Raw genomic sequence first — 27,137 nt, forward strand, 5'->3', positions numbered from 1 at the left:
TAGCCTGGATTCAAAGATTTGTCATGTTTTATTTTTTTTTCTCAAGCACAACTGGAATTACAAAGCCTGCTGCAACCCAACCTTCATATCAGCACAGCTCACTTGTGTGGGCTCCACATGTTCTGCTGGATAAAATGCACTAGAGATCAAAGAACAAAAAGTTTTAAACTTTAATAAATATACAGTGAAGACCGAACAAGAATATCATCCAGAATCTATTTAAACAACACAAATGATGGTACCATGACGCATTTTAAAGGTAGCATTCATTTGACTTTCAAAAAAAGCACTTTTTCAATTATTGTACGCAAGCATAATTGAGACCAAGGTAAGTGAAGTTGTCTGTGATTTACCATCACCTTTTTAGGGTCCCAACCACCCAATATTTGTAACACCTCATCTGCTGAAAGGCGTAGAGAGAACTGGCCTAGCAGATGAGATGAATTCCTCTCTGAAAACGAGTAGGTCACTTGAACTTGCTCTGCAACTCCACGCCTCATTTGCAAAGCTGTGATAAAGTGTTATTATCCCTACTCTACAGATAATGAGAAGTTACATACATAGAGCCTTACGTGTTCTGGCTGTAAACAGGACTGAGGAGTACCTGATACGCTGGGAGGCTGCTGGGCAGGCTTTGCTGGACTTCAACCTCGGAAAGAGGACGATGCCCTCCCTTGATTTTGAGTAGACTCCTCTGCTATTAGCCTGCAGTTCAGAGCAGTTTATCTACTGCCTTTTCCTTCAAAGCCTTTCATCCACAAGCCGAGCTTGTCTCCATGCAGAGGTGCACAGTGGCGCTTAGAGCAGGCAGCAGTTTAAGTTGCACTGCAGCTAGTTTAAGTTGAACACAACAGCGAAATCTGAAGACCGTATTCCTAAAGGGAAGACACACCATGGATTCGACGTGTTAACACTTCAATTAGTGTTGCTCATTGAAACGCTAACAGTTTAGAGCAGTCTGCTCTTACAAATGAACTACTGATTCAGTAATAATTCAAGAGGGTGCATCATCTTCTGAATCATCAAATGCTCGCGTGCCACGAGGAGGTTACACGGCAATACAGTCTAATAACTCTGTTTAGTTTTGACAGCTCATGAACTCATCACCTGTTTTTAACTTCTTTATAAAGTAACCGACATGGAAGTTATCCTTCAGAGCTACCAATGCAATTTTAGATGATTAATAAAAGCAAAAAAAAAATCCAAAATAAAAGCCAGAGAAAAACCTGATCAGTGATTCGTTGCTCTGTCTTTAAATAAAATTCTCAATTTACACTTGGGCTTAAAAATCACAGTATTCAGGTAACGTGTATTACGTTATGTTATAAAAAGATGGCTTGAGAAAACCCTCTCTCTCAGGAACAGCATGTTCCCTTCAGTTGTCTGACGAGAAAACACTATCCCTAAGAAATAATGTTCTATTAAGTTTTTAAAAAAAAAAATTAAGTTTTTTAAAAAAAGAATTGAATCCTTTCCTACCAGCGTGTGCCTGGGGTGGTTTAATAACAGAGTTTCATATTCCCAATGAAAAATTATTTCAAAGCTGGTGGTCCGATAGCAGAAAACAAATTGCGTGGAGATCGCTCGTTACTGATAGCCAGGAAGTGGTAACTTCTGTCCTTCCTTTGCTTCAAAGAAGGTGTAAGAGAGGGTGATCAAATCCACTTTGGCCATTTTAGGGTCCTCTGCGAATTCTGGGTCAATGTAGAAAAAGACAGGCATGTCCACTTCCTCCTGAGGGTTTAGCCGCTGCTCTTCAAAACAAAAGCACTGCATGGAAGAGGAAAAAAAAAACCAATTAGAAAACAATAGCTTCATGTGTTAAAATCAGCTCCATTCTCTGTATATCCCTAAAATCCTGGGAAGGCTCGACCACACGAGCAACAGGACAGCAATTCAGTTCCTCTTGCGTTACAAGGAAAATAAAATGACTTTTAATGAAATATCCCAATGTGCAAATCAAGCAGTCCAGGTTCAATTGACACCACCTGCCTCAGAGGCAGCTGTACGTGGCACATATTTGGGAGCCACACAAACGGGACACAAACTGCAGCTTGTTCCGAAGACAGTATGGGTAAGAAAGAATGGATGCGCTGCCGCTGGAAAAAAGTCAAGCTATTTTCTTAAAATGTTGGCACACAAGGAATGGTATCCAAGATTAGAATAAGAAAAAGTTAATTTACGGATAACCGTTCCCATTCCTGTACAGGAAAATGTAATCTTTGCTTTGCTCACACTTACTTGTATTTTATTGAAATACTGTCCTGCTTCAAAGGGGATCACGTTGTAGGTAGAGATTCCAATGACAGGTTTGTCAGTAGGGTTTTTCGCTTTATAAAAAGCCAGTGCAGTCTCTCCTGGTACCACCTGTGTAAAGTAATCACACAGTGATTTATTTTTTAATGCACTGCAGCCCTCCACCCCTCAAAGAGCACTCTTAGACTTCGTTAGACTTTAGCTAGAATTAGCTCATTTTTGCTGTTTCAAATTGGTTATTTTGCTATTTCACAAACATTTAGTTTATATACTATTCACCCCTATTGAAAACCAAATGCATCAGTAATGTTCGATGTGTGCATTTTTAATCTTGGCCAGTTTGCCTCTGAGACTTCTACTATTCCTGGCAGTTTAGCAGCATAGAGTGCTATTTAATATGCACATAAGTTTTGAGGTTATCTTTCTTGCACTACAGGACTCAGAAACCAATTAAAAGTGAGTCCAAAAAGATGATGTGAGGGCTGGAGCACCTCCCATAGGACAAGCTGAGAGAGTTGGGGCTGTTCGCCCTGGAGAAGAGAAGGCTTAGAGCAGCCTTCCAGTAGTGAAAGGGGCTCCAGGAAAGCTGGGGTGGAGCTCTTGGTCAGGGAGTGCAGGGATGGGATGAGTAGGGATGTTTTTTAGCTGAAAGAGGGGCGATTTGAGATGAGATCCTTGGAAGAAATGTTTTGCTGTGAGGGTGGGAAGGCCCTGGCTCAGAGAAACCATGGCTGCCCCATCCCTGGAGGTGTTCAAGGCCAGGTTGGATGAGGCTTGGAGCCCCTGATCCAGCGGGAGGTGTCCCTGCCCATGACAGGGGAGGCGAAACTGGATGGGCTTCAAGGTCCCTTCCAACCCAAACCATTCCATGACTCTATGCTGTCCCTCACAAGCAGCCCTGGGGGGGTGGGACTGGGCGCCCCTCACTCACGTAGATCTCGCTCTGCTGGGGCCTGAAGTGCCACTGGATGCTGGAGTGCACATCCGCGTTGAATGTCACCCTGATGACCCGGTCCCGCACTGGCTCCATGTGCTCAATCCGCTCTGCACTGCCGCCCACGCCCGTCGTCCCGCCCAGCCCCGTGGCCTGCAGGGAGGAACAGGCAGTCAGTGTTATACAAGAAGCAGAGGCAAATTTCACCTAAGTAATTGCATTTTTGAAAGCGAGACAGAATGTCACTTTGACAGCATGTTTTCTTTCAAACACTGTTTTTCTACACATTCTTTGGAGATGATAATGTCTTGTGTCCAGTACGATCTGTGCTAAAGAGGTGTATTTCTCTCTAATCCCCTCTGTTTGCAGTCTCTCCCTGTCTCGAATACAAGGTCAGACAGAGAGCTGGCTCCAAAGCTCCAAATTAGCAAGAGATTAGACTATTATGGAGTTCATAGTAAGATTAAAATGAGTCCTTGCAAAGTAATAGAATACGCACAAGGGGTGTTCAAGGCCAGGTTGGATGGGCCTTGGGCAGCCTGATCTAGTGGGACATGTCCCTGCCCATGGCAGGAAGATTGGAATTAGATGATCTTTAAGGTCCCTTCCAACCCAGACTATTCTATGATTCTAAGATTTCTGGGAAAATTTATACACACGTATGGAAGTAGGAAATATATTCTGTAACCAGCTTTCATCTTGTTGTGATGCAGAAAGCAGTTACTATTACAAGCTCATCCAAGTAACTGTATTCTTTTTAAGTCAAACAGAACGTCCCTCTAACAGCATATTTTTTTTACAGCATGTTTTTTTCAGTGTTTTTACAGACCCACCAACCCTGTGTTCAGTCTGATCTGTGCTGAACAGAGGGGTGGTTTTCTCTAACCCCGTTTACAGTCTCTCCCCGTCTCAAACGCAAGGGCAGGCAGAGCTGGAGCCACCTCCCAATTAGCAGAGATTTGACTGTTACGTTCATAACAACATTAAAACGAGTCGTTGGAGAGGAATCGAACACGTATGAGATTTCTGGGAAGATTTACACTCGCGCAAGTGGGAAATACATTCTGTCCCAGCTCTGGTCTCGCTGCGCGGTTGATGGAGACCCCCTCCCTCGTGCTGCCAGGATGGGTAAAAGGTGCTCCAAAACCAGCCTCAGAGAGCTAAAGTGCCGTATTTTCGGTACCCAGGGCCCCGCAGCTTCCCCAGGCCCCGCCGGGCCCCCCCGTACCTGGCAGTAGAGCCGGTAGAGCGGCACGGCGGCGTAGGACAGGCCCACCATGCCCACGGCGGCCGCCGCGATGTAGGCGAGCGCCGAACGGTTGCGGCGCCGCCACTGTTCCTCCTGCCCGCGCGTGAAGGGGTTGGAGCTCCGCAGCCCGCGGGCCTCGCCCACCCCCAGCCCGCACCAGGGTGCCGGGGCAGAGGCCCTGAGCACCGGCCCGGGGCCCCGCGGCCGCCATAGCGCCGCGCACCGCCACCAGCACCGCCCGCACGGCAGCATCGGAGCGCCACAAGTCTCGCGAGATTTGCTGGCGAGGCCGGACATGGAGCGCCCACTTCTCGCGAGATTTGGCTGCGGGGCGGGGAGTGCACACTTCTCGCGAGACTTGGCCCCGCGAGGCGGCGAAAAGGCGCGCCTCTCGCGAGATTTGGCTGCGGGGCGGGTGCGGGAGAGCTCGTTTCTCGCGAGGTGGGGCGCGTTGGTGGGGCGGGGAGAAGAGGGCGGTGCTTCTCGCGAGAACATGGCCACGGGGTGGGGCCACGAGGCGGGGCGGGGTCAAAGAAGAGGCGGGGAAAGGGGCGTGGTTACGCATGACAGGGGCGGAGCTGTCGCTGCAGAGCGAGTGGGCGGAGTCAGGGAAAGGGGCGGGGTCAGAGAAGAGGCGGCAGGTGTGGTTAAGGGGCGGAGTCACGTGAGGACCGGGTTAAGGGGCGGGGTCATCTATGGGGCTTGGTCACAGGGGCAGGGCGGAGTGGGCGAGGTCAGTGGTGGAGAGGCGGGGTCAATTTGCGAGGTCACATGGGCAGGGGCGGTTCTACCGCTGCGGGGCGGGGTCAGCTCAGGGGTGTGGTCAGTGGGAGTGGTGACGTAAGGAAAAGGTGAGTGGGGCGGGGTCGGGGTGGGTGGGCGTTGCTAGAGGGCGTGGTCATATGGGGAAGGGGCGGGGTGGGCGGGGTCGGGATAGAGGGGCGTGGGGAGTGAAATGTGGGGGCGTGGTTGATGGGCGTGGTCATGCAAGTGAGTAGGCGGGGTCAGTGGCGGGGGTGTGGCCACAGACGGGGTCACGTGGGTGGTGTGGAGTGGGCGGGGTCAATGTCGGAGGGGCGCGTCTGTGGGCGGGACACGTGGGTGGGGCCGCGTCCCCACAGCCCCTCCGGGCGCGTCTCCCGCTGGCGGGACCGGTCGGGGCTCGCAGCGAGGTAACGGCAGCCCCGGAGGGGAGGGTGGGTGACGGCGGGACCTCCCGGCCGGGCCTCCGTGCTGCTGCTGCGGGCGGCTGGGGGGGACCGCCGAGAGGGGTGCCTTTGTCCTCGCTCTGTTTTATATCAGTTTTCTCTCCGCCGCCGTTCGGGTCTCCTCACGTGCGGTGTTCAGCCTGGAGAGGGGAACGGCCCGAGGAGACCTTACAGCGACCTTCCAGCACCTGAAGGGGCTACAGGAGAGCTGGGGAGGGGCTGTTTACAAAGACTGATGGTGATAGGATGAGGGGTGATGGGGGTAAACTGGAGAAGGGCAGATTTAGACTGGACATGAGGAAGAATTTCTTCACACTGAGGGTGGGGAGGCCCTGGCCCAGGGTGCCCAGAGCAGTGGTGGTGCCCCATCCCTGGAGGGGTTCCAGGCCAGGTTGGATGGGGCTTGGAGCCCCTGATCCAGTGGGAGGTGTCCCTGCCCATGGCAGGGGAGGCAAAACTAAATGATCTTTAAGGTCCCTTCCAACTTAAACTGCTCTATGATTCTATTAACTATTACCGTGGTGCCCAGTCCCAGTTTGTCCAAAGCCACAGCTGCCGGGCAGGCGCTCACGGTGTGGTTTTTCACCACTTGGTTGCTCCCAGCACTGTGGAAACTTGGCTGCGTTGGGTTTGCTGCTCTGGAGCACTGCTGCTCTTCCCCTGCCCTGCCTCCAGCCCTGGGGATCTGGCAGTTCCCGAGACAGCTTCATTTCCCAGTTACATTTCCCACTCAGATGTGTTAAGGGAATGGCAAAGCCCAGCATGAAGCATTATCGTCATGTTTCAAAGCAATGTGTTTCAAAGGGATGTTTCAAAAGGAGATCTTCGAGCAGCTTCCAGTGCTGCAAGGGGATCCAGGAACACTGGGGAAGGACTCTGGATCAGGGAGTGCAGGGATGGGACAAAGGGGAATGGTTTTCAGCTGAAACATAAGAGATTTAGATGAGATCTTAGGGAGAAATGTTTTCCTGTGAGGGTGGGGAGGCCCTGGCCCAGGTTGGCCAGAGAAACCATGCTGCACCCTCCCTGGAGGGGTTCCAGGCCAGGTTGGATGGGGCTCGGAGCCCCTGATCCAGCGGGAGGTGTCCCTGCCCATGGCAGGGGGTGAAACTGAATAGGCTTTGAGGTCCTTTCCAGCACAAACCATTCCATGATTCTGTATTGTGATGATTCAAAGCAATACTGTGATGTTTCCTCTATTTAGATCCTGTTATTTTTAATTCTTCAGCCAGAAAGCTGAGGGCCTTTACTGCAGGAAAAAAACCTGCAGTATTCCGAAGTAAATGTAACACTTTTTCTATGCAGGAATAATAAACACACAAGAACGTGTCGGTGCGGTTTCATGGAGGCTGACCCTGTGCCTAGGAAGCCTGCTGTGCCTTAGCCCAGGTTGGTAGCGTGTCACTGGTACCCCTGGCGCCCATTGCCATCCTTTGCCGGTGTGTTGTCTGATGAGCTCACCGTCTCCCTGTGTCCTCAGAGGGATCCCTTTCCCCAGGGAGGGTTTGGCCGTGCAGCTCTGGAGGTCAGGGAGATTCGCTGCTGATACAAACAACTATTTTTGCTCAAATGCTGGTAGCTCAGTACTTTTAGGATTGCTTTTCTTATTGACCTCACATAAGCGCTAATAAAAATACAATGTGAATTACTGTTTATTTGCTACATTAGTGGTATGTAAACCCAATTTGTGTGTATTTTGGCCTGTGTCTTACCTTCTTCACATGAGAATTCCATGGGCACTGTGTACTAGACAGCAAGTTTAAAAAACTTGAGAAAACAAGGTACTCAAAACACTTTATCATGTTCAAAACAACTTTCCCTCCCCAAGTGACCTTCGCTGAAAAAAAATACAAGATTGTTTATGGCTTTAGCAGTTACACTACTTTATCCTGGAATTGTAATCTCGATTACTTTGTTTTTGAGATTATTTCAGTCACAGGAGATTCAGGTTTACCCTGATTCCTGCCTTATAAACTAGGGGCAAATTAAGACGTCAGACATTTGGTACAATATACAGTGAAGTTGAGTTGTTAACTGCTTACTGTTTTCAGCAAGGACCTGCATCTGGTTTATCATCCACATTCTCTCTTCCCACCTGACTGCAGCTGGTCAGTAGTAAATAAGAATTGTTGTCAGGGTCTGAAAATAAACAGCCATGTGAATTTCAAATGGTGATTTCTCCTGTTTTTACAGCAAATATCCTGGTTACGGGCTAGTGCTTCATGTGTCAGAATTCTTCATTTTGAACTGATTAAAATAGTGCACCTAAGAAGATGTCCTGTACAGATTCCCTAACAAATCCTGATAAAACGTAAGTATGCTTTTTCCCTACATGCAGGAATTCCACAGTTCCTGGGTTGTAATATGAAAATTCTAGTTACGTTGCTAGGATCTTGTTTTGATGAAGTCCTAAGTAAAAATAACTTTGGTAGTGAAACAGTCTGAAGTAATATCTTAGAAGAGCTCATGCTAACAGCAGGCAATTTACACTTAAAGAGGAGAAATGGCTCTTAAGCTCTCATCAAGTTAATCAGCACTTGGTTTGGACTGGTTCTGTAGACATAAAAATAGAAGTTCCTTAATGCTTCTGCAGCTATGAAAAAGTACTTGTAAGACCTATAGCAAATGACTTCTTTGCACATCCAGGTTAAGTACAGTAACACATGACACGGGATGGTGTTACATATTATAATGCGTTGTGTAATGGATACTATGTCGGCAGGCCTTTAATGTTTTATGTGTACTGCTTTGGAACAATCTTATTTTTTATCATTGCCATGAGATAGATAATGATAATTATATTAATTCTGTAAAATGTAACATTGTCAGAGTTAAAAGTTGATTCAGATTCTAAATGGCAAACGTGGATTCAGTTGTGATAGAGCATCGTAATCCAGACCCTTCCCAAATGGCTAAGTTACCATGCCGACGCTGTCATCAAAACCATAATTGAAACCAGGCACAGAGAGCTCTTGCTGGACTATCATGTTTGCTGTGTTTGTGCAATAGAATACAGCAAATAATATTCAAAAGTATCGTCAAACAATTTAGCATAGCTTTTGAATTACACCACTTCATAAAGAACATGATTTTTTTTAAAAAAACAAATCCGCAAAACATTAAGAAAATTAACCTCCTTTTTACTGGGACCTAAGGAAGCAAACACTGCTAGTCCTATGGAAATCCAGGGTATGTGATACAAGGACACACTCTGGCTTGTGACACTTGGGTGGAAGGTATATTATAGGAATAGTTACCAGATACTGTATTCCAAAGGCAATTTTTTACATAGGAGATGAAGATGAAAGGTGCGTATAACTGCACTTCGGTTACGTGATGATGGAAGCCTGTAGTTTTCTGTACTTATTTATTAAATCTTTTTCTGCGAGACAGTATCGGTGCACAATGCTTTAAGAATGTATTCGGTTATATGTTAATTGAGGGTTATCTACACTTTAAGTAATACCTTTCTTCTCTACACAAGGGGTTAGCCTCAAACCATTCATGTTTATCCACAATTAGTGTTGCTCAAGCTTTTTTTTTCATGAGTAACAATTGCTATGTAATAACATATGTTGTCTTTTAATCTTTAGAACCTAATCAGCAAAATGTATTTTGAATAATTAGTGGGTTTGCATAGATCAGAGTAAGTGTGTATTCATGCTATGTGGTAACAGTGTTCTCTTGGCTGTGGTCCTTGGTATCTTAATGAACTTCTACCTCTTAGGGTTAGGGAACCCAAAAGGCTACAGCTGCACAGGGCACTTGCATAGGATTTTTGTAAAAGATGTTTGTTTTATTGATAACAAAAAGATCTCATGAAACTTGCTTCCAAAGATTCTGCAAATCTTTGTCATCTGCTGAATTATCCTATAATCCATCTCAATTGCTAAAGCATTACAAATCTTCCTTAGAGAGAGGTGAGTCATAATTAATAACGTTGCCAGAATGGAAGAGTTCACTAGCTGTTTGAAAAGGAATCTTAGTTGGTTTGGTGCATGAAGTAACGAAAAATGTCTCTTGAAAATTTAGTTTTACTTACTGATATTAAGTGTTATGGGGTACAGTATTCCTGGATCTTTCCAGAAGTAATTTGTGTTTCCCTGAGTACTTTCTTGACAGGCAGAGAACTTGCAAGAGAACTGATGGTTCACCATTTTTTAATAGGAGCCCTTTAGAAACATTAAAGGCAGCAGAGCCACAGCAGTTTGAGGCCAAAAGGGAGGGAAGCCTTGGGAATGGGTTTGAACCGTGCATAGATTACTCTGAAGAGGGAATAGAGGAGCAACTGTTTGAACAAGTGATGTATTCCTGAGAATTACTCTTAATAAAAAGAGGTGGGAGTAATAGGAAGCTTAATACTACTTTGTATCTGCTTAAATTGTTGAGAAGCTTGTTATTTCTGGTTTAATAAAATTTATTTTTTGCTTTCTAATAATGGAAATGCATAGCCTTGAGTCATACTTTTAGTCAGGAGTATGTGGACCGTGTGTGTTTCTACTGCAGCAAACGTGACATTGGAAACAAGCCATCTGGATCCGGGTGATCTGTTGTGACAAGTGTTCCTGATACTGGTACCACAAATGGAGATCCACTGGTGTTCAGAACACTGACAATTTTGTTGGAGAAAGATTTGCTCCAGACGAGGTTACAGAAGAGAAAATACAAATAGCCTAATTGATAGCTTCTCTTTCATGGGATGGTAACAGCAAGAACACTGGCAGAGTTAAACTGACTGAGAGAGGAATCCCACTTCCACCGCAGGTGTGCTCCTTCACCCGTTGTGGGTCCCTTTTCCCTCCTGCCCCTCTCATCCGTGTGGATTGCAGGGCTGTGGGCTGCACATGCTGACCTCTCTGTATTTGCTTACTCTACTGCACACTGCCTATAAGCAAAAAGATCCTTTCCCCAGGACAACTACACGCTAACGAAACCACAGTCACTACAGCTTTAAAGAAAAAAAAAGGTGCCTGGGATAAGCATATGGATTCCTGGCACAGCCGCGCTGTCCTGCTGGGCAGCTCTAGACCTGACAGATGCTGTCTCCTCACAGGATTGCTCCATGCTAGAGAGGATTCACCTTCTGCCGATACAAAGTCCTTGGTGAACATAGGATATTTAGTTTTTATTTTAAACTGTAATCTTTAAGAAAGAGGGAATAATAGGAGTGCATCTTCTGATGCAAGCTGAGAAGAAAATAGTAGTTAACCAAGCTGATGTCAGAAGCTCTGAACTTCTGAAAACACACACGGACCAAGCCTTGTATCAGGAGAGTCTTACTGCTGGACACAGTGGTATAGCTTTTACTTTTTCAACTAGATTATCCTCAGTGTAATGGTATAAATTCACCACGTTTACTTGCTTTCACAGTACACCAGATGTGTCTTCTTCCATTTCTACAGCAAATACGTAACCCAAGTTCTGCAGTAGCTTTTGACGTTGGATGCTGAAAGACTAAAAACCAAGTTAAAGCATGACAGAAGTCAGTACTGTGACTGAGAAAGTACAGTAATAGCATAATGGGTTTGTTTCATTAATGCTTTCAGTCTGCCTGCCTTGCTGGCTTTCCCTTTTGAGTGTGGATGTCCATAATCCAACCTGCTCGGAAGGTGCTTTAGAAAGGTCACGAGTTATTGCTTTTGACCTTGTTTGGCTGTAAATAAATTATGGGAAGAACATGAGAAAAATATATTTATTTTATTTAAATTATCTGCCTTCAGCTGTGAGCTTCAGATGGCATAATCACAGGTGTAGTGAGCGCAAGTAGATTTTTTTTTCTCCTTTGCATTTATCAGTCTGTAAAGTTGCTCTAAATTGCCATTTCAAACAGAGGAAAAGTAAACATTACCTCTGTGGATGAATTAGTCCATGTGACGCAGAGGGTTTCAGAGAAGATTAAGTAGGCAGAGACACTCGTCTGGAGCTCTGTCTGTTTGGTTTCGTTTTAGTTAGCAGCACAAATTGTCCTGCACGTAGGCTTTATCTGGCTGAACAGGAATCTGCTGGTGTCTTTTGGTTGCTCTGTCCTTGTCTCCACTGCTGTGCTGAAGGATGTCCCTGCTCTCACCAGGAGATGAAGATGAACCCGAGCGTTTTGATGGTCTTTCTCTCCTATACTGGTAGGCTTAAGCATTGGGTTCTGGCATCATTTTTCTAGTCTGTAATTGGGAAAAGTACAGTAAAGATAACTTGAAAGCTATAGGCATTTTCAGCTGCTTTTTATAAGCAGCCAGAGTTTATCATTTAGATTTTTAGATGTTAAGTAGTATCTGTTGTGTGAGGGAAGGGGATTATTCTTCCATTGATAAATCTAGATAAATACTTTATTTGTGCACATGAAAGACTAAGAATTTCTCAGCGATACAAATCACAAAAATATCTGGAGCTCTATGTTCTGATAAGTCTTCAGGGGATAGAAAACTTAAAGCTGTTGAACTTCCTCGAGTGTGCTGCTAAAAAGTAATAGAGAAAACTATAAAGTCTCCATTTTAATTGCCTTTACTAGAACATCTATAGAAAATTATCCACGGTTCTCCTGTTAGCATTCCAGGACATCATCTGGAGTGTTGAACTTAGTATGTTTTAGTACACATTTTGTAAAGTCTTGCTTGTTTGTTTCAGCTGTTGCCTCACATCTTTTCATCTCTGTGTGCTAAAAGCTTGCGTGCAAGTGTTTTTCTCTGACTTCTCAAGGAACAAGCAGCGACATCCGATTACTTAATTTGTATAATTTTCTACAAAGAACAGTGAATATGTTTTTGTTACAATTGGCTTAGAAGCCTATTCCCTTACTTATGCTGTTGAGCTTATATCTAATGCTTTGAGGGAAGTATTCTAACATTTCATTATAATGATAACATGAGATAAATGATGAATGGGTGCTAAATTCAAGTCATTATAGTGAAACTGTTAAAGCCCTGTTTATTTTGTAAGAACTGTGGCAAGTACCTTGACTTGATCCTTGAAGTGACAGGGGAGAAACACTAACACCAAAAGTCAGCAAGATGCGACACGCTGAACAAATTTGAGGCTTTTGAAGGTCCTTGCCTTTACTTTTATGTAATAAAGTGATTTTAAACTGTACGTTTTGGAGGGATTTAGTCTTCAGATCATAAGGACAACTGAATGCCTTGTAAAGGTGTCTGCTCAAAGGGATTCTTTCTAATTGTAGGTGGCAACATCGTGACAGTTTCACTGAGATACCCTGTTCCTCTCTGTTGTGATTTATTACTCTGTATGTTCTATGGATCCTCTGTCTAAATCCATTTTATCTTAGGAGCTCTCTTTTGGAAGTTTTGCGGACTGCTTCTAGAAGTGTAGACCCTTTCCTATTAAGTCTTCCTATTAAGTTAGATTTGATCATACCTCACGATGATTTTATATGGTAGTGTATAAATAAGTTCTCCCATTTCTGTGAACTCTGAATTTAGGCTTAAAGTCCAAGATTTGATCTTTTAAGACTTCACCAAAGTAAACTTCTGTGGGAGGTTGAAATACCATTTGTTCCTGGTTTTTTGTTTAATAAACAGCTGCTACGTGAAAACTGCTGTGAGTGTAGAGGAAGAAACAGAACAACAGTAACAATAGGCAAGACAGGAAAAACAGAATAATTGTCTGCTTATTTGAAACATCCCTCATTAAAGTTTTCAAAGATGGATACAACTCAGGACAGACCAGTAATGAAAATGACTAATATGTTGTCTTCCAGCTTCAAACCAGTTTAAATTCATGGGATAATTGAAGTGATGTAGTAGGCAGAAATGCAAAATACTCTGCTGTTGTGGTATAGAAGTCATTTATCAAATAAGTTTTATTACAGAAATAGCAGACTTAAGGACTTAATTCGTCCTTTCAGACTGTGATTAGGTAGAAGTAGTCTGGTTCCCTTGTAGCCTCACGAAGCGTGCCTTGCTGTGCCACGCAGCAGTGAGGTCACACGCAGGCTTGTCAGGGGCTGAATGCGCTCACTAAGTTGCATCATTTCATTTTAGTTTTTACTGCAAGAAATCCTGTAGTGAAAATGAGACAACGTTTGAAGCATAGGCTTCCTTTTTGGTTACAGAATTGAATTATTAGGTCTGTTCTTAGGGTCAGCCTTTCTGAAGCAAAGTATAATTTTGTAAATACTTGCAAATTTGAGGTTATGGAACAAAATGTTGCTTAGCCCTTGATAAAAACCTCATCCAGTTTCCTTACACACAACTGAAAGACCTAGGGATGTCCTGCAGGAGCTGGATCTCTTGCCTGGTGCTAGAATGGGGGAACATTTGGACTCTTGGATTTCTCTTCCCTCTGCCTGAGCACTTTTTAATGACAGGTACTCCAGCTTTTGCAGAAATACCCAGTTTCAGGCATAGAGTTCAGGCCGTGTGCTGGATTTGGTTGCGTGGGAGGATTTGGGTCACTATGTCCTCCACTTTGATCTTCTTTTCGCCCCTGCTAATGCATTCTAGTTGTTCCATTTCACTTTAACATCATGCTCTAGAAAACGCAACTTGCCGTCTAGTGCAGAACGATATGTAGGTCAAAGCACAAAAACCTAAGTGGTGCCTCTGCTTTTTCCAGAAGGGATCTGGTGACCCTTCTCCAAAAATCATACACTGGGAAGATGAAGGAGCACACAACTTGAATTTTTTTATGATAATTTATCTTAATGAAAATAAAAAATGATAAAGTTTAGATAATCTAGACTTACAGGAGTTCTTAGCACTCGATGTTCTCAGGGCAGTAGGCTGGGCATGTTTCTAAAATAAATGTAAATTTAGGTTTCAAGACTATAATTTTACTTTGTATTCTTTAATCCTTGACCACCATCAACTGCCTCCAAAATTTTCATCTGCCTTTAGACAGTTTCAAGTGTTATCCTGGTATTTTATCTTGGGGTGGGAGGGTACGTGGGAGCAGGCAGCAGAGAGCAGAATCAACGCTGAGTGAAGGAATGAGGGACTGTAGGGAAATGATTATGTTCATAAATGACCACAAAATTCTGTGTTAGGCATCATAGCAAATATTTTTATATACACTGCCTCAGTGGTGGTTTTGTTTCAATATTCATTACCTGATCTAAGCCATTATGATTTGATTTTATTGCCTGAATGCTGAGCTGGACCAGGCTGTGGGATTTTGTTGCTATTTAATCATAATCCTTTTTATAAGCTATGCATCCGTTATTTTACCGTGCCATCTTATACTTGCTATGAGGCGATTGATTTTTCAGTGGGGGATGAGATGGCATGGAAATATCAAACAAAATAAAGTTGTCAGTAGAGAAAACAGAGTTTGGTTTGTATGAGAGTTAAAAGCGTGGTCACTGTAATTTCTTCTGTATTAACATAGCTTTATATACATTCTTTTAATTAGCCTTTTAATGACTCATGTTTTATTCCTTAGGACTATCATGGGCCCTCATGGAATCAATCGAGCTGTTCACCGCATTTCATTTTCTGATTGTCAAAATGGATTAGGTAATGAGATTTCACATCCTGTTCATTCAAAGTAAACCAAATCTAAAAGCACCTGGTGGGCTTTTCCAGTTCACGTTGTCTTCAGTAGAAGTTTAATTTATCCGGCTTTTATGTATTTGCCTGTAAGTCCATTTAGCACAGTAGGTGGAATAACCAATTTCTTGTGTGTTTCTTTTGTTTGTTCTGCAGGAGTTAAAATTATTGGAGGCTATCGGGCACAAACGGCAGAAGATTATGGGATTTTCATCAAGAGAATTCTACCTGGAGGAGTGGCTGCGGTAGATAGTGAGGAATTTTAATTTCTTTTTGTTGCAAACATGCTGCATATAAAAAGCTGTCAGAAGAAGTCTTCTCTGTTTTACATTGTGGATGGGGATATTTTAAAATAGCTTGGTTTAGTCAGGATTCGTGATGCTGGGACTTACTTTAAGATAAAGATACTCAGCTTGAACCCTTCAATGAGAAAAGATTTTAATACTTCTGGTTTTTGAGAATGTGTTCAAATCAAGCTATGGCTGGTGTAAAAGCACCTGACAGTCTTTCAGCACTGCTAAATGAGTGTTGAGATGCCGAATCTCTTCTAATTTGTGAGGAACAAGAGTGATGTTTCCTTTACAGAACCAGATAGATTACTAGGTAAAGTTTGCAATAATAAAGTTACAGAATATACTTCTCTCCTAGGTCTAGATATGAGTTTCTTTGAGATTCTTTCTGGTCTTGTGCAGAAAGATCATTTTATAATAATCTAAATCTCCTTCAGAATTCATAGTTCCTAAACTTGAAGTTTGCAGAAGGTTAAAAATAGAATAGGTTCTAAAAAATCCTTTAGATGTATTTATTAATGTATAAAACATTAATGTTTTTATACATGGTAACTTAGATGTATTTTAAGAGCAAAATTCAGCTGAAAGTTAATTCCACAACTGTGAAATGCAAAGCCTCACAAATATTTGCGCTATGTTTAAGTAATACGAATAGCTAAATAATACGAATAGCTAAATAACACTTATTTTCAGTGGCTGTTCTGCAGTTAATGGGACCGATTGATAGTTATTATTCTCATCACAACAGCCTAGCTTAATTAAGATCAGAACCCAGTCTTCTAAAAGTTGTAAGGTTGTTTATTACATTAGATCACGTAAAATTGAAAGAAAAGGCCCTGTTTGATCACCATGATATATGTTCACCATTTTTCTGTTGATTCATGCATTACTGTTGATTTCATTACAAGGCCGTTTGCTCACTGGTGACCTAATTTTGGATGTCAATGGAGAAAACTTAATTGGAGTAACCAATGAAAGGTATGTTTGTACTGAGTACTAAATGTTTATTAGAGCTTGGAATATTATATATGGATTTTTTTGACATTTATTGACCACTGCTTAAAAGAGAATAACTCCACTGAGGTGCTGGGAGTTTAACTGGCAATTAATTTATCCTATAATTGTGGAAAAGAGACAGGACTTGTGAAAAAAGCGTGAAAACACATTAATCTGTTAAAATATCTTTCTAACTCTCTCTTGATTCAATAACTGTGAATGTAAGTGATGTATATATTGACTATTATTCTAATGGGATGATGAAGAAGGAAAAACCTGTAGAATATGTTGGATGGTTTCTGTACCTGGATTACCCAAGATCAAGACAGCTTAGCGCTGGTGATGTAGGTTTAAAATTCAAAGCAAAATCACAGCATATATTGCTGCAGGGAATCCTGAGCTATGAAGCATACCTGAACAAGAGTTTTTTGCTATGTGTGCGCTGTTAATCCTGAAGGAGCTCCAGGAAGACAGTGGGATGAACCAAGGAGAAATGAAGACAGAAAGGGAGAGAGAGACAGAGGGCAATCTCAGTTTATTCCTGTCGGCAGGCACAGACTCACCACGGCCTGTCTGTTGCTCCATTCTCCAGTGCTTCATTTGGAGACACATTTTCTCGCAGGCAGAATAATTAACTATGTTAAGAATGCACTCATTTCCTTGCTCTTCCACCATCACTCACCTTGTACTCCTTGCCAGCACCCTGGTATATTTATTTGGTTGTTTTCTCCCCTCTTAGGGCTGTTGACATCTTGCGAACAGCATCAGCGTCGAATCACATGTCCCTGCTGGTTGCCAGAGATGAAGAAGCAAAGTAAGAGAAAAATAAAACATTGGTTTAGTCTCAAAAATGATAAAAGCAAACACAATAGCTCAGGTGGGGTGAGTGTGTGGCATGTTTTTTTTTTTTTTCAGATTAGTTTTAATCACAGAATTGCACCACGTGTCCCATTTTCCTGTGTAGTATTTGATACCAGTTCATTATGAGAGCATTTGCATCAATTAAAGTAGCAAGCTCAGGCAAATATCAGTTTAATGAAGAGGATTGAGATGATGAGTTACCAGCTAATACCATTAGAAATTATTTGCTGTGATAATTTTTTAATACTTCTCACGTTTTTTAAAAATAAAAAATGAGGAATTCATGAGACCTCTGGTGCCACAGAACTGTGTGATTTAAGCTGGTCTTGCCTTCTCAAAAAAAAAAAAAAGGCAGATTTATTTATTGTTCCCCTCAGAAGTTTGCTTTTCAATCTTTAATGAGCTTTGAATTAGTTTGAATAAGTAGATTAAACTGTTCACTGCAGCAGGTAGTCCGAAATACATCCATTATAAGGACATTTATGTTAAATATTGCTTTATCCTTACTGTCTAAAGTTAAGAATCTAAACCAATATTGGCAGAGAATCATCGCAAGTGCTGGGATCTAGGTCTGTGTCCCCTTTGGACTGAAATCTCTGGAGACAATGGCTGTCAGATAACTATATTTGATAATCGTTGCAAGAGAATCTGCAGTGATTTGCCTTTCCTGGATGTTCCACTTACAGAGTAATCTCTCCATAAAGGACTTTTCTCTAAATTCCTTTAGCCTTTTGTCCGAGTTAAGCTTCCTATTTCTGCTCCTTTATTTTTTTTCGTATTTCACAGACATTTAAATCGCTCTGTAGCCTCTGATCTCTCCTTTTTTTCAGACTGGCTAGATATATATGAGGTCTGCTCTTAATCTGCTTTTATCTAAAGCATACTGACCTAGTTCTCTAAACTCCTTGAATAATTAAAATCCATCAGTCCTTTCCCTGTTCTGCTGGAATGCCCAGTGGCCTGGGCAGCGTTTGCCCACTGCATCCAGTCCCTCCTTCAGACAGCTGTGAATTAATTTCTCGTAACTCTGCATTCCTGTGCCAAAAGATAGTTTGCTTTACACTTAACTGTGTTCCTATGTGTACCGTGGATCTAGTGTCAATTCAATAAATGCTGTCGTTTTTTAAAAGAAAATAATGCATTCAGCAGATTTCAGTAACCCTCTACAGTCTCTGGAATTACTTGGGAATTACACTCCCTCAAATCATTTAATTTGTTCGTTCTTTCTAATTCTATAGTATTAATTTGCTGACGTTTCTGGTTTACATCATTCTAGATTACTTATTTTTTAATCTGTTATCACTGAGGTAATCATAGCTCAGATTATAAACCTTTTATTAAATTAGACTGCATTCAGTATTAGATTAATGAAGAGGGTTTGTTTTCTCTTCAGTGCATGTAATATAGGGTGTACATCCACGCCACTTTTTTCTTCGTTTGTTACAATATGGTTGGCTTCTGCAGTGAACTTCTGCTTATATTTTTTTTAGTATTGTTTTTTTCAACAGTACACTTGACCAAAAATTGCCCTTTATGTCATCTACTGGGGTTTCTTAAAAAGATTTTGTCATTAAGAAGATAGCACAGCCCAAGTACATGCGATATTTAATACATGATGATGCCTACCACGATAGAAATAGACTGCAAATTTCTGAGAAAGATAAATAGAAGTTATGAATTTGTATCTGGTTTACTCATACTGGAATAATTAATAAATATTTCTTGTATCCTCCCTTCGGAGCTGCCACAGCTTTGTATGCCAGTTCTGGGTTCTTGCTCAGTGTGGTTGAATTAAAAAGATTCTTTAAAAATATGAGTATGCAATAGATATATATTGTCTTTTTCCTACTAATATAAATAACTCATTCTGGGCTGAAGTAATAACTATTGTCTTATCATCTGTAGTTGACTTGAATTGCAAGTTTTTACAGTTTTGAAAGGTAAAGGGTAAAGAGAGGTAATAATTAAGCTTTTTGACCACTAGTCTGTTTCATTCAATCTATTGCTATTCTCATCCTTCTGTAGCATATCATCATCTTCTTGCCTCTTCTGAACACTCAACAGGGCTTTCCTCTTCCAGTTGAGGACCAGTTGCTGTTCAGTGGGAGCAAGTTTCAATGGGTGCATTTAAACTAATACCAAATCCTAATGGGAGGGAATCTTTTTATTGCCACAGGAAAGAATTTCTAGACCTGATGGATAAGTATGGCTCTCACAGTGACACCAGCTCTGCAAGAAGTTCTCCGACGCAGCTCTTAGCCGGTGAGAGATCGCTGCCTGGCCTGATGGGATCCTGTAAGGACAATAGTTGCAGTTGTCAGACAAAACCTATGTCGACTTAGACTTTAACATCTTGTTTGTAGTCTAAAGGTGTAACTTGAGGGGTTTGTGTCAGCTTTCCCAACTCTTACAGTAAATTGTTGCCTGATTAGGAAACCTTTATGTAGCATAAGTGATTATTCTTTAGGGAAGTCAGTTGAGATTTGTGGTTTGCACTCGGTTTGAAAAAAAAATCATCACTTGCTGAATTTTAAAGAATCATTCCTGCAGCCCTGGGTGTCTTGCAATTCTTAGCTGTGTGGGCTTAAGATTTCTTATTTCTTTTGATTGTGTGATTGCTTATAGTCTGTCTGTTTTCTGACACGGAAATAGTCCTGCTGAACTTACCGCAGTTGAAATTTTGTGCTCTTTTTAATTTCTTTTTTTTTTTTTCATTATTTTCTTCAAGCAAAATCCGTAGACAGCCCATCCTCTGGGTCATCCTCAAGGTCACAGAGTCCTCAGTTGCATCCGAAGGATAATATCACCACCATCAGCAGAAACAATTCTGCCCTGGCACCATCTCCGAAGCTTACAAAGTAATTCCTGAAACTGACTGCAACTCTCTTGCGTGAGCTGTAGAAAATGCTCTATGTGGCTGGTCAGGAACATTTTGGGATGAGCACTAGGTGTTCAACTTTTCTTTTAATCCTGTAGCTTATAATACTGTTGATATTGCAAACTTTTGGGTTTTAGAAGTTATTTTTTCTCATTTATTTATGGCTTACATGGTAGAAGCAGAATGATCAGGTTGAATTTAATCTCATTGTCTCCTAATGAATTAAAACTTCTGGTTTAATTGTACCCTGGTGCTCCCATAAGCATTTAGTGTGTGCAGTAGAGAGGAGCTTCTAGCCTTGTAAAATAATGTATGAATTCTCTTTCTAATTGCCGGAAGTAACACCTGAAGTTGCTGATTTTTGTAGTAAGTAGGTAGTGTAAGGTTTGAACATTGAGATTAAACGTCTGCTATTTCTGTTTGTTGCTGTAATACACATTTGTGAAATCAATCAATTTGTGATAGCAGTTGAGTCTTTAGTTCTGTGAAGTGATTCTACACTTCTCTCTCTTTGCAGGGATAGTGCATTTCAGATTATATCTGTTTGCAAAGGAACAAGCCTAGGTTTGAATGTTGTAGGAGGAATTGACAGAAATGAAGGGCCTTTGGTATATATTCAAGAAATTATCCCTGGTGGGGATTGTGATAAGGTAAAGACTTTTTTTCCTTCCCTCCTCCTTCAGTCACCTGTATTTTTGCCTTCATTTAGTACCTCCTTCAGTATTTTATATAAACAGTTACACCTAAGATAGAAAATCTGCTTGTGTTTCTCCTTGCTTTCTCTTTAGATGGAATTATCTCATTGCACCATAGCATGGTTACATGGTAATGAAAATTATTCATGAGTTCATTTGAGGTAAATGAGGGTCTTATTCCCCGATTTACATATGAGAATGTAAGAAATCAACTTCTTTAAGGGTTTGCATGATGCAAGGTAAATCAATAAGGATGGACAGAGGTACAGAGTCCATCTCTTTTTCTTGGACATTCAGAAAATCATTTTTCCCTTAGACTTAATTTAGATGGGTCCTTGCAGCTGCAGAGCATTGTGTAGGCAAATTAGAAAAGAAAATAATCTGATCGTGCAGACTATTAATAAAATGTATGAATCAGTGCTGATTATTGTTTTCACTTATGACGAATGCAATATATAAACCAGGAGGGCTTGTCGGGTTTCAAAAATAATTAACTGAAGAACTGTCTGGTTCAAGTGCACAAAACTGCTTATCCAACTGTCTCCTTTTGCATCCTGAGTTGTTATGGTTATTTTGATGTGTAGAGAACCAGTTTTTGCCTCTTGTCAAGCAAGAGGATATGAATTAATTTCACAAGCAATGAGTTTTGCCCCAAAACCATCTATTTGTGACTGAATTTTTATAGATAAAGGTTAATTCACAAGATGGAAGGAAAAAAATGCAGTGTTTCTCCAGGGCTTCTTTGAGTAGATGAATGGTCCTCATTCTTTTGCTTTCTCCTGGTTTGTTGTGGATTTTAAACCATTTTTCTCATTTTAAACATTTAAAGCCTATCACTCTTATAGTCGACAGAGTGAGACTGAGACATTAATTTGCGGTAGGTTCTAATATTAGCAAGATAATGCTGCATAATTTCCCAATATTGGTTATCCTGTTTGAGAAAGCCAAGTAGTCAGCATGTGCTAAACTGCTGCCACGCGAGGGCAGCATTGAAGAGGATTTCTTTTAATAGCTGGATGCAGGAGAAATAGGAAAAAATCCAACTTCTTTGCTCAAAACCAAAACACTAAAGAGACAAAACATGTACTAAAGTACTATCATCGGTTTGAAATAACACAGCTGGAATTGTTATGTGGGTATTAAATAGGTAAAATATGGTCTTAAAAAGTTTTTGTACTTATTTCTTATGTGTCTTCTGTACATATTTTGTTTCACATGGTCAGATTGATTCTGTGATTAATTGATTAAGAGCTAAAGAACACAGCTATGTTGTGTAATTTCATGTGTATTACATTAGACAAATGTCATCACTAACTCTACAACCATTGTTGGATTATGTGAATTTTTAGTTAAATTGTTGAGAGGTCTTTTAAAATGTGACTAGAGAAAGCTTTATCTCAGTGAGAAATCTAGCCTAGGATGTTTTAAGTCTCTGAGATAGAAACGCGATATGTTCCTGTGCTGGGAGAAAGTTTGCAATGAATAATTCAACACAAGCACAAAGCTGACAACGTTATTTCTATTGTGGGTTTGACTGGTGAATTCCTAATGAACTAATCTGGTTTTCTCATTAAGATGAATGTGGCGAATAAATGCTTGAAGACTCCCATGTATAGCCAAGAATGTTCAGTTTTGAAATACAAATTAATCCAGCTCACAGCTGAATTAATTATTAAAGAAGCTTTCTGTAATCAGATAGGTTGGTGCTCCTTTCTGGAAAAATTGCTGTCAGTGGTGTAATTGTTTGGGTTTTTTAACAGAAATATGTATCTGAGTGCAAATTTCTTCTTTACACGATATCCAAGATCCATTTTGTCTGGTGTAACTTTGATGCATCAGATCTCATGGTGGTTTTGATCCATGACTGCTCTCGTGGTGTTTAAATGATCATTTGATCTACTGTTGATGTCTTGAAGATTCTCAAGCCAAATGTGTAGACATTCCAGTCTTAACAAATCCAGAGGAATATGTCAAGGTGCTGTGAATCTGCAGTTTTTCCTGTAGCGTTAGCAAATATAAAATTGTGGGTTTGGTTTTTTATTTGTTACATTAGGATGGACGATTGAAGCCTGGGGATCAACTTGTGTCCATAAACAAGGAGTCAATGATTGGCGTCTCCTATGAAGAGGCAAAGACTATAATCAACAGAACAAAGATGAGGTATCTGTTACTGTCAAACAGCCAACCCCTAACCCTCCAAAATAGTTTATTATACAATATTTATGATCAGATTAATGTGAAATGTCTTGTCACGTGTACTTAGAGGAAATGCAAGGGATGATATTCTTTTGAAATTTTTGGTTACAATATTATTTCATCAAAGAAGACTCAAATGCATCTTTTACACCTGTAAAATTATGATACTTTCACAGAATCACAGAATCACACACAGTGTTTAGGAAAATATAATTTTTGCTAGACACATGTATAATCTTACAAAGAGTTCAATATATGATGTGTTGAAAATTTTTAATTTTTAATTTTAGATGTGAAGGTTTTTGGGAAATAGCTTTTATTAGACAAAAAAATACTCCCAGTTATTCAGAGAATCTGCAACGTCCTTCCAGCCTCTTAACATCTTCTGCAGAATATGGAGAGCACCAAGCTGCGATACTTAGTTCTCTTGCACCTCCTAATGGGAAGCTTGTTCCAACGTTCAGTCCGAATACTGTGAGTATACTCACTACTCCTCTTAGAATAAAGTGAGCAAATGGTTGTTTTTCCTGATTTTATTGGAATTCCAGTATAGGATTGTTTTAATGCAGTTTCCATTCTAGTAAGAAAACAACTGGCTTTTTTTCCTGCCCAGTGTTAGTTCTTTTGAATATCAAGATTTTTCCAGAAATCCTGGTGTGTAACAGTAGAGTAAAGCATAGGGATGAGAGGAATAAGAATATTATTTGCTTGTGGTAAGAAAACAAATCGAATAAAATAAGTATTAACTGTTCTTAGATACAAAGTTCTCCTTGCTGTTTGTCTAGGGAGTAAAGTGGCAGAATTTGATCTATGTAGTTACATATATCAGAGATAAAGTGCTCTGATCACTACATGTGTGAGTACACTGCAATCTCACCAGTTACAAAGTTACACTTCCTTCATCATGATGAGATTTTTGCTTAAAAATTGGAGTCCTAGAAGAATGTTTGGGCTTTCACCTTTCTTTTGGCTGTGTAGCAGTTATTTTACTTCCTACATCTCACCATTACTTTAAAGAAGTAATGTTGACCATAAAAAGGATTTTTAAATTGCTCTGTTATTTCAATTTTTTAAAAAACATTTTCAGTTTATCACTTTTAAAAGTAAATAAAGTTTTGTCTTTGAACAAGGAAGAATAAAATGTTCTGTGTCAAACACGACATTGAACAGGGTGATTCTCAGTTGTTCTTACGTTTGTACTTAAAATTCTGGCCCCTTCTTTGTTCTTGTTAGAGAGGTAAACATTGAAGCAGGTTGCCGAGGGAGGCTGTGCTATCCTCATCTCTGAAGATATTTAAAACCTAACTCAGGTTTTGAAGAGACCCTGGTCTAAGTTTTTTGAATGACATTCCTTCCCACCACCCCCCACGCCTTCCATTTTCTCCTGGGAGTGGTTTGATCTTTCCAGTCCGCTTTCTCCCCTGGTCTTCCTTCATCTCCCTCACTTTTACATTAATAAGTTTGTCTTCTGATCAGCTTTAAAAGTGGCATTTCATGACTTCTGATTTTCTTTCATAGGTGGAAACTGGAGTCAGGATAGGAGAACAATCTCCTCTCACTTCTGCAGACAGCAGTCCTACTGATGTATCTGCCTCTGGTAAATGCTGATTTAATTCCCTACCAACCTTTTTCTCTTCAATAACTGTCGTACAGGAAATACTACATAATGAGACTTGATAGTCTTTAAAGAAAGGAATATTGCACTATTATTGTGATACTAAATAAAGCACTGAGCTCAATGGATTGTTTAGTAGGTTCTGTCAAATATAGCTTACCTTGTCTTTAACAAATAGCTGAAACCAAACAAAACCGAGTGATCACAACATTTGCTATACAGCAGTAATGATAGTAGACTCAGTAGAAACCAGATAATGAAGGCTCACATATAGATCAAGATTAGGTTGCCATAGAAACTGTGCTTTCTTGATTTGATGAAGTGTGGATGTATACTGCTCTCCTTTTTTTTTTCTGTAAATCAGGGCAGCATATTGGAAGGACAGAAAGAACATGAGGAGCTCTTTAACAGTTTTTCAGTTAATAATGTAGAATGTATGTCTTTATTTTTGAGGGTCATGACATTCAAACACTGACAATGGTCACTTTGATCATATCTCTAAATATATATTTTGAAAACAAGACTAAGGAGAAATATAGAATTTGGTCAGAAGCAAATCCAAACTGAACAACTGTAACAATTCCTTTGGGAAACAAATAGGCGTTGTATTTAGAAACAGTGAAAATGCAGTAGTCTAATGTACTCATGAGAGTCTCAGCTGACACAGTAATAGAATGGATTCTGTTCTGTGTTTCTGTATGGAGACCTGAACTCTATCCTTTTCCTTCAGGCAGTGGTAAGTAAGCATAACCCGTGCTGCTCAGCTTGGCCTCCAATATACTGAGAAGAGGAAGGACAAACAAACAGGGTGTGATTCAGTCTAGACGTCACTCCACTGACATCATTTACATTGTACCTGCATTTATTATGGCCCATATTAGGTGGCCTAATTTTAAATCCAACCATCTCTGTATTGCAAACGGGACTGGTTGGCTTCCCTCCTCGAAGGGTGAGCTGTGACTGAGTGTGGACCGCTGAAACTGGAAGTGTGTAGGACTGAATGCACTGGGAGTTTAACAATCACGGCTTTTTCATATTGATCATGAAAAACACAACAATTTAATTACAGGAACAAGACAAAGGTTGTTTATTAATGTATTCAGAGTATGAGACTCTTGGTTAGTATAAAGCAATACACAGGAGCTTCACTTTTGCTTAAAGAAGAGACAAGAAGGCCACAGGCTCTTAATGTATCTGAATAATGTCACTAGCAGAGTGGGAAGCAGAAATGCTCTCAGCTCTAGTTTGTACAGCTTCTTGTCATTTCTCATTTTAGCTTTGTTTATCAGCACATCCTTGGTCAAAGCTGCCGCTCCTCTCATCCTGCCCTCATGTTCAAGGACAACCTTTCAAGGATAATCTTGAAAATTTAAAGTAGCTCTAATGTGATTTTTTTTAAAAAGGCTGTAAGGAAAATCAGCATCAGTTTGAGAAACTCTTCCACAAACTCATCTATGAGGCTTTTTCATTCGGAGTTGGGAGGACGTGTGCCAATTCAGCTGAGGTTCTAGCCCGCTGTCTTCAGAATTTAATATAGCGTGTGAGAGGTGTTAGTGTCAAAGATTTTCAAGATGTTTTGGTTTATGCTTTTGGCATATAAAGAGAATGTAAATGACTTGGAGCTTGGAAACAGATACAGTGTGAAAAAAGAATTCCATGTGATTCCTTCTGTTCCTTTAGCGAGAATCTCAGACTGCAAAAGTACTTTCATTTTCAAATGCTGGTTTTGGTTTCAGTACCTCTTTAATCCGTAGATGAAATAATGAAGTAAGATCTAAATTATGTTTATATATCATCAACACAAATGAATATTCCATTTTCTTCTGCAAAAAACTAGTCGATGAATTTGTTCTACTTACATACATGTACAATGCAAAGAAATTGGTAGTTAAGTGCCCCTCTTGCCTACTCTGTGATAAGAGGCTTCCAAAGGCTGCAGCTTGTCTTGTATCCAAGGTGTCTGAAACACGGGAGAGCTGTGACTGCTTTTCTCAAGTTCCATTAAAACGAAGTACAAACATCAAAAAATAAAGCAATTATTCTGGAATCTTGCAGACGGGCTGCTGAGCACTGCTAGCTGCTTTTCCTTTCCTCAGCTTAATCATTTGTGTATGTTGGGTATAAAGTAGATGCACCATCATTTATTAATGCAACCAGCTAAAATTATGCAAACGTCTTGTATTTCTGAGTATGAAGACTGGAGAGGAGGGGGTAGTGAACGATGGCTGAATGGATGGTAGCTCTTGGAAAAGAGTTCCTCCTCAGAAACAGCACTGAGGAGCCTGCTGCAGCTGGGGCTCAGCTACCTCCACACAGCCCTTCGCTGGCAACAGGTCATCCCCTCTCTTTCCACTGTTTCCTAGAGCACCGATGTGCTTTGGGGAAGGGTTGGTTATGCCGAGGGTGTCTTGAAGGCCTTTCTCAGAATTCACAAGTGTGTTTCCCCTTCTGTTTCCAGAGTA

At 40.9% G+C, this 27,137-nt stretch overlaps 2 protein-coding genes across 4 annotated transcripts in view; one reads left to right on the plus strand and one right to left on the minus strand.

Annotated features, from left to right (window-relative positions):
• Positions 1 to 96: 96 nt before the first annotated feature.
• On the minus strand, positions 97 to 4,751 carry LOC104061922 (cytochrome c oxidase assembly protein COX11, mitochondrial). Of its 2 annotated transcripts, XR_008452812.1 has the most exons (5): positions 4,419 to 4,751; positions 3,188 to 3,343; positions 2,242 to 2,367; positions 1,480 to 1,770; positions 97 to 875 (listed from the first exon to the last, which is right to left on the minus strand). XR_008452812.1 is itself a non-coding variant. In XM_009563927.2 (4 exons), the coding sequence occupies exons 1-4, from the start codon at positions 4,734 to 4,736 to the stop codon at positions 1,588 to 1,590; spliced, it is 783 nt and encodes a 260-aa protein (XP_009562222.2). In that variant the 5' UTR covers positions 4,737 to 4,751; the 3' UTR covers positions 97 to 1,587. The 2 variants fall into 2 exon arrangements, 1 of the variants encoding a protein (XP_009562222.2); XM_009563927.2 differs by having other exon boundaries at positions 97 to 1,770.
• Positions 4,752 to 5,499: 748 nt separating this feature from the next.
• The window catches only part of STXBP4 (syntaxin binding protein 4), a 67,693-nt gene continuing 46,055 nt past the window's right edge, over positions 5,500 to 27,137 (plus strand). Inside the window, exons 1-13 of one of the 2 annotated variants that reach the window (XM_054083439.1) lie at positions 5,500 to 5,611; positions 6,953 to 7,036; positions 7,841 to 7,958; positions 15,038 to 15,111; positions 15,301 to 15,396; positions 16,343 to 16,412; positions 17,170 to 17,244; positions 19,468 to 19,553; positions 20,020 to 20,149; positions 20,687 to 20,819; positions 22,918 to 23,024; positions 23,351 to 23,534; positions 24,579 to 24,657. In XM_054083439.1, the coding sequence (XP_053939414.1) occupies positions 7,921 to 7,958; positions 15,038 to 15,111; positions 15,301 to 15,396; positions 16,343 to 16,412; positions 17,170 to 17,244; positions 19,468 to 19,553; positions 20,020 to 20,149; positions 20,687 to 20,819; positions 22,918 to 23,024; positions 23,351 to 23,534; positions 24,579 to 24,657 (1,072 nt within the window). In that variant the 5' untranslated portion in view covers positions 5,500 to 5,611; positions 6,953 to 7,036; positions 7,841 to 7,920. Of the gene's footprint in view, positions 5,612 to 6,952; positions 7,037 to 7,840; positions 7,959 to 11,549; positions 11,767 to 15,037; positions 15,112 to 15,300; positions 15,397 to 16,342; positions 16,413 to 17,169; positions 17,245 to 19,467; positions 19,554 to 20,019; positions 20,150 to 20,686; positions 20,820 to 22,917; positions 23,025 to 23,350; positions 23,535 to 24,578; positions 24,658 to 27,137 lie in introns of those variants that run through there. The other variant, XM_009563925.2, reaches the window with a different exon arrangement.

Source organism: Cuculus canorus, chromosome 18 (genome assembly GCF_017976375.1).
Source record: "Cuculus canorus isolate bCucCan1 chromosome 18, bCucCan1.pri, whole genome shotgun sequence".
NCBI lineage: Eukaryota > Metazoa > Chordata > Aves > Cuculiformes > Cuculidae > Cuculus > Cuculus canorus.

Excerpts from the sequence above, each read along its gene's own strand:
- LOC104061922 (XM_009563927.2), bottom strand. The coding sequence starts at position 4,736 with ATGTCCGGCCTCGCCAGCAAATCTCGCGAGACTTGTGGCGCTCCGATG. Across the intron at positions 3,344-4,418 it reads TCTACCGGCTCTACTGCCAG|GCCACGGGGCTGGGCGGGAC; the intron begins GTACGGGGGGGC and ends TCCTCCCTGCAG. Across the intron at positions 2,368-3,187 it reads CCCAGCAGAGCGAGATCTAC|GTGGTACCAGGAGAGACTGC; the intron begins GTGAGTGAGGGG and ends TACTTTACACAG.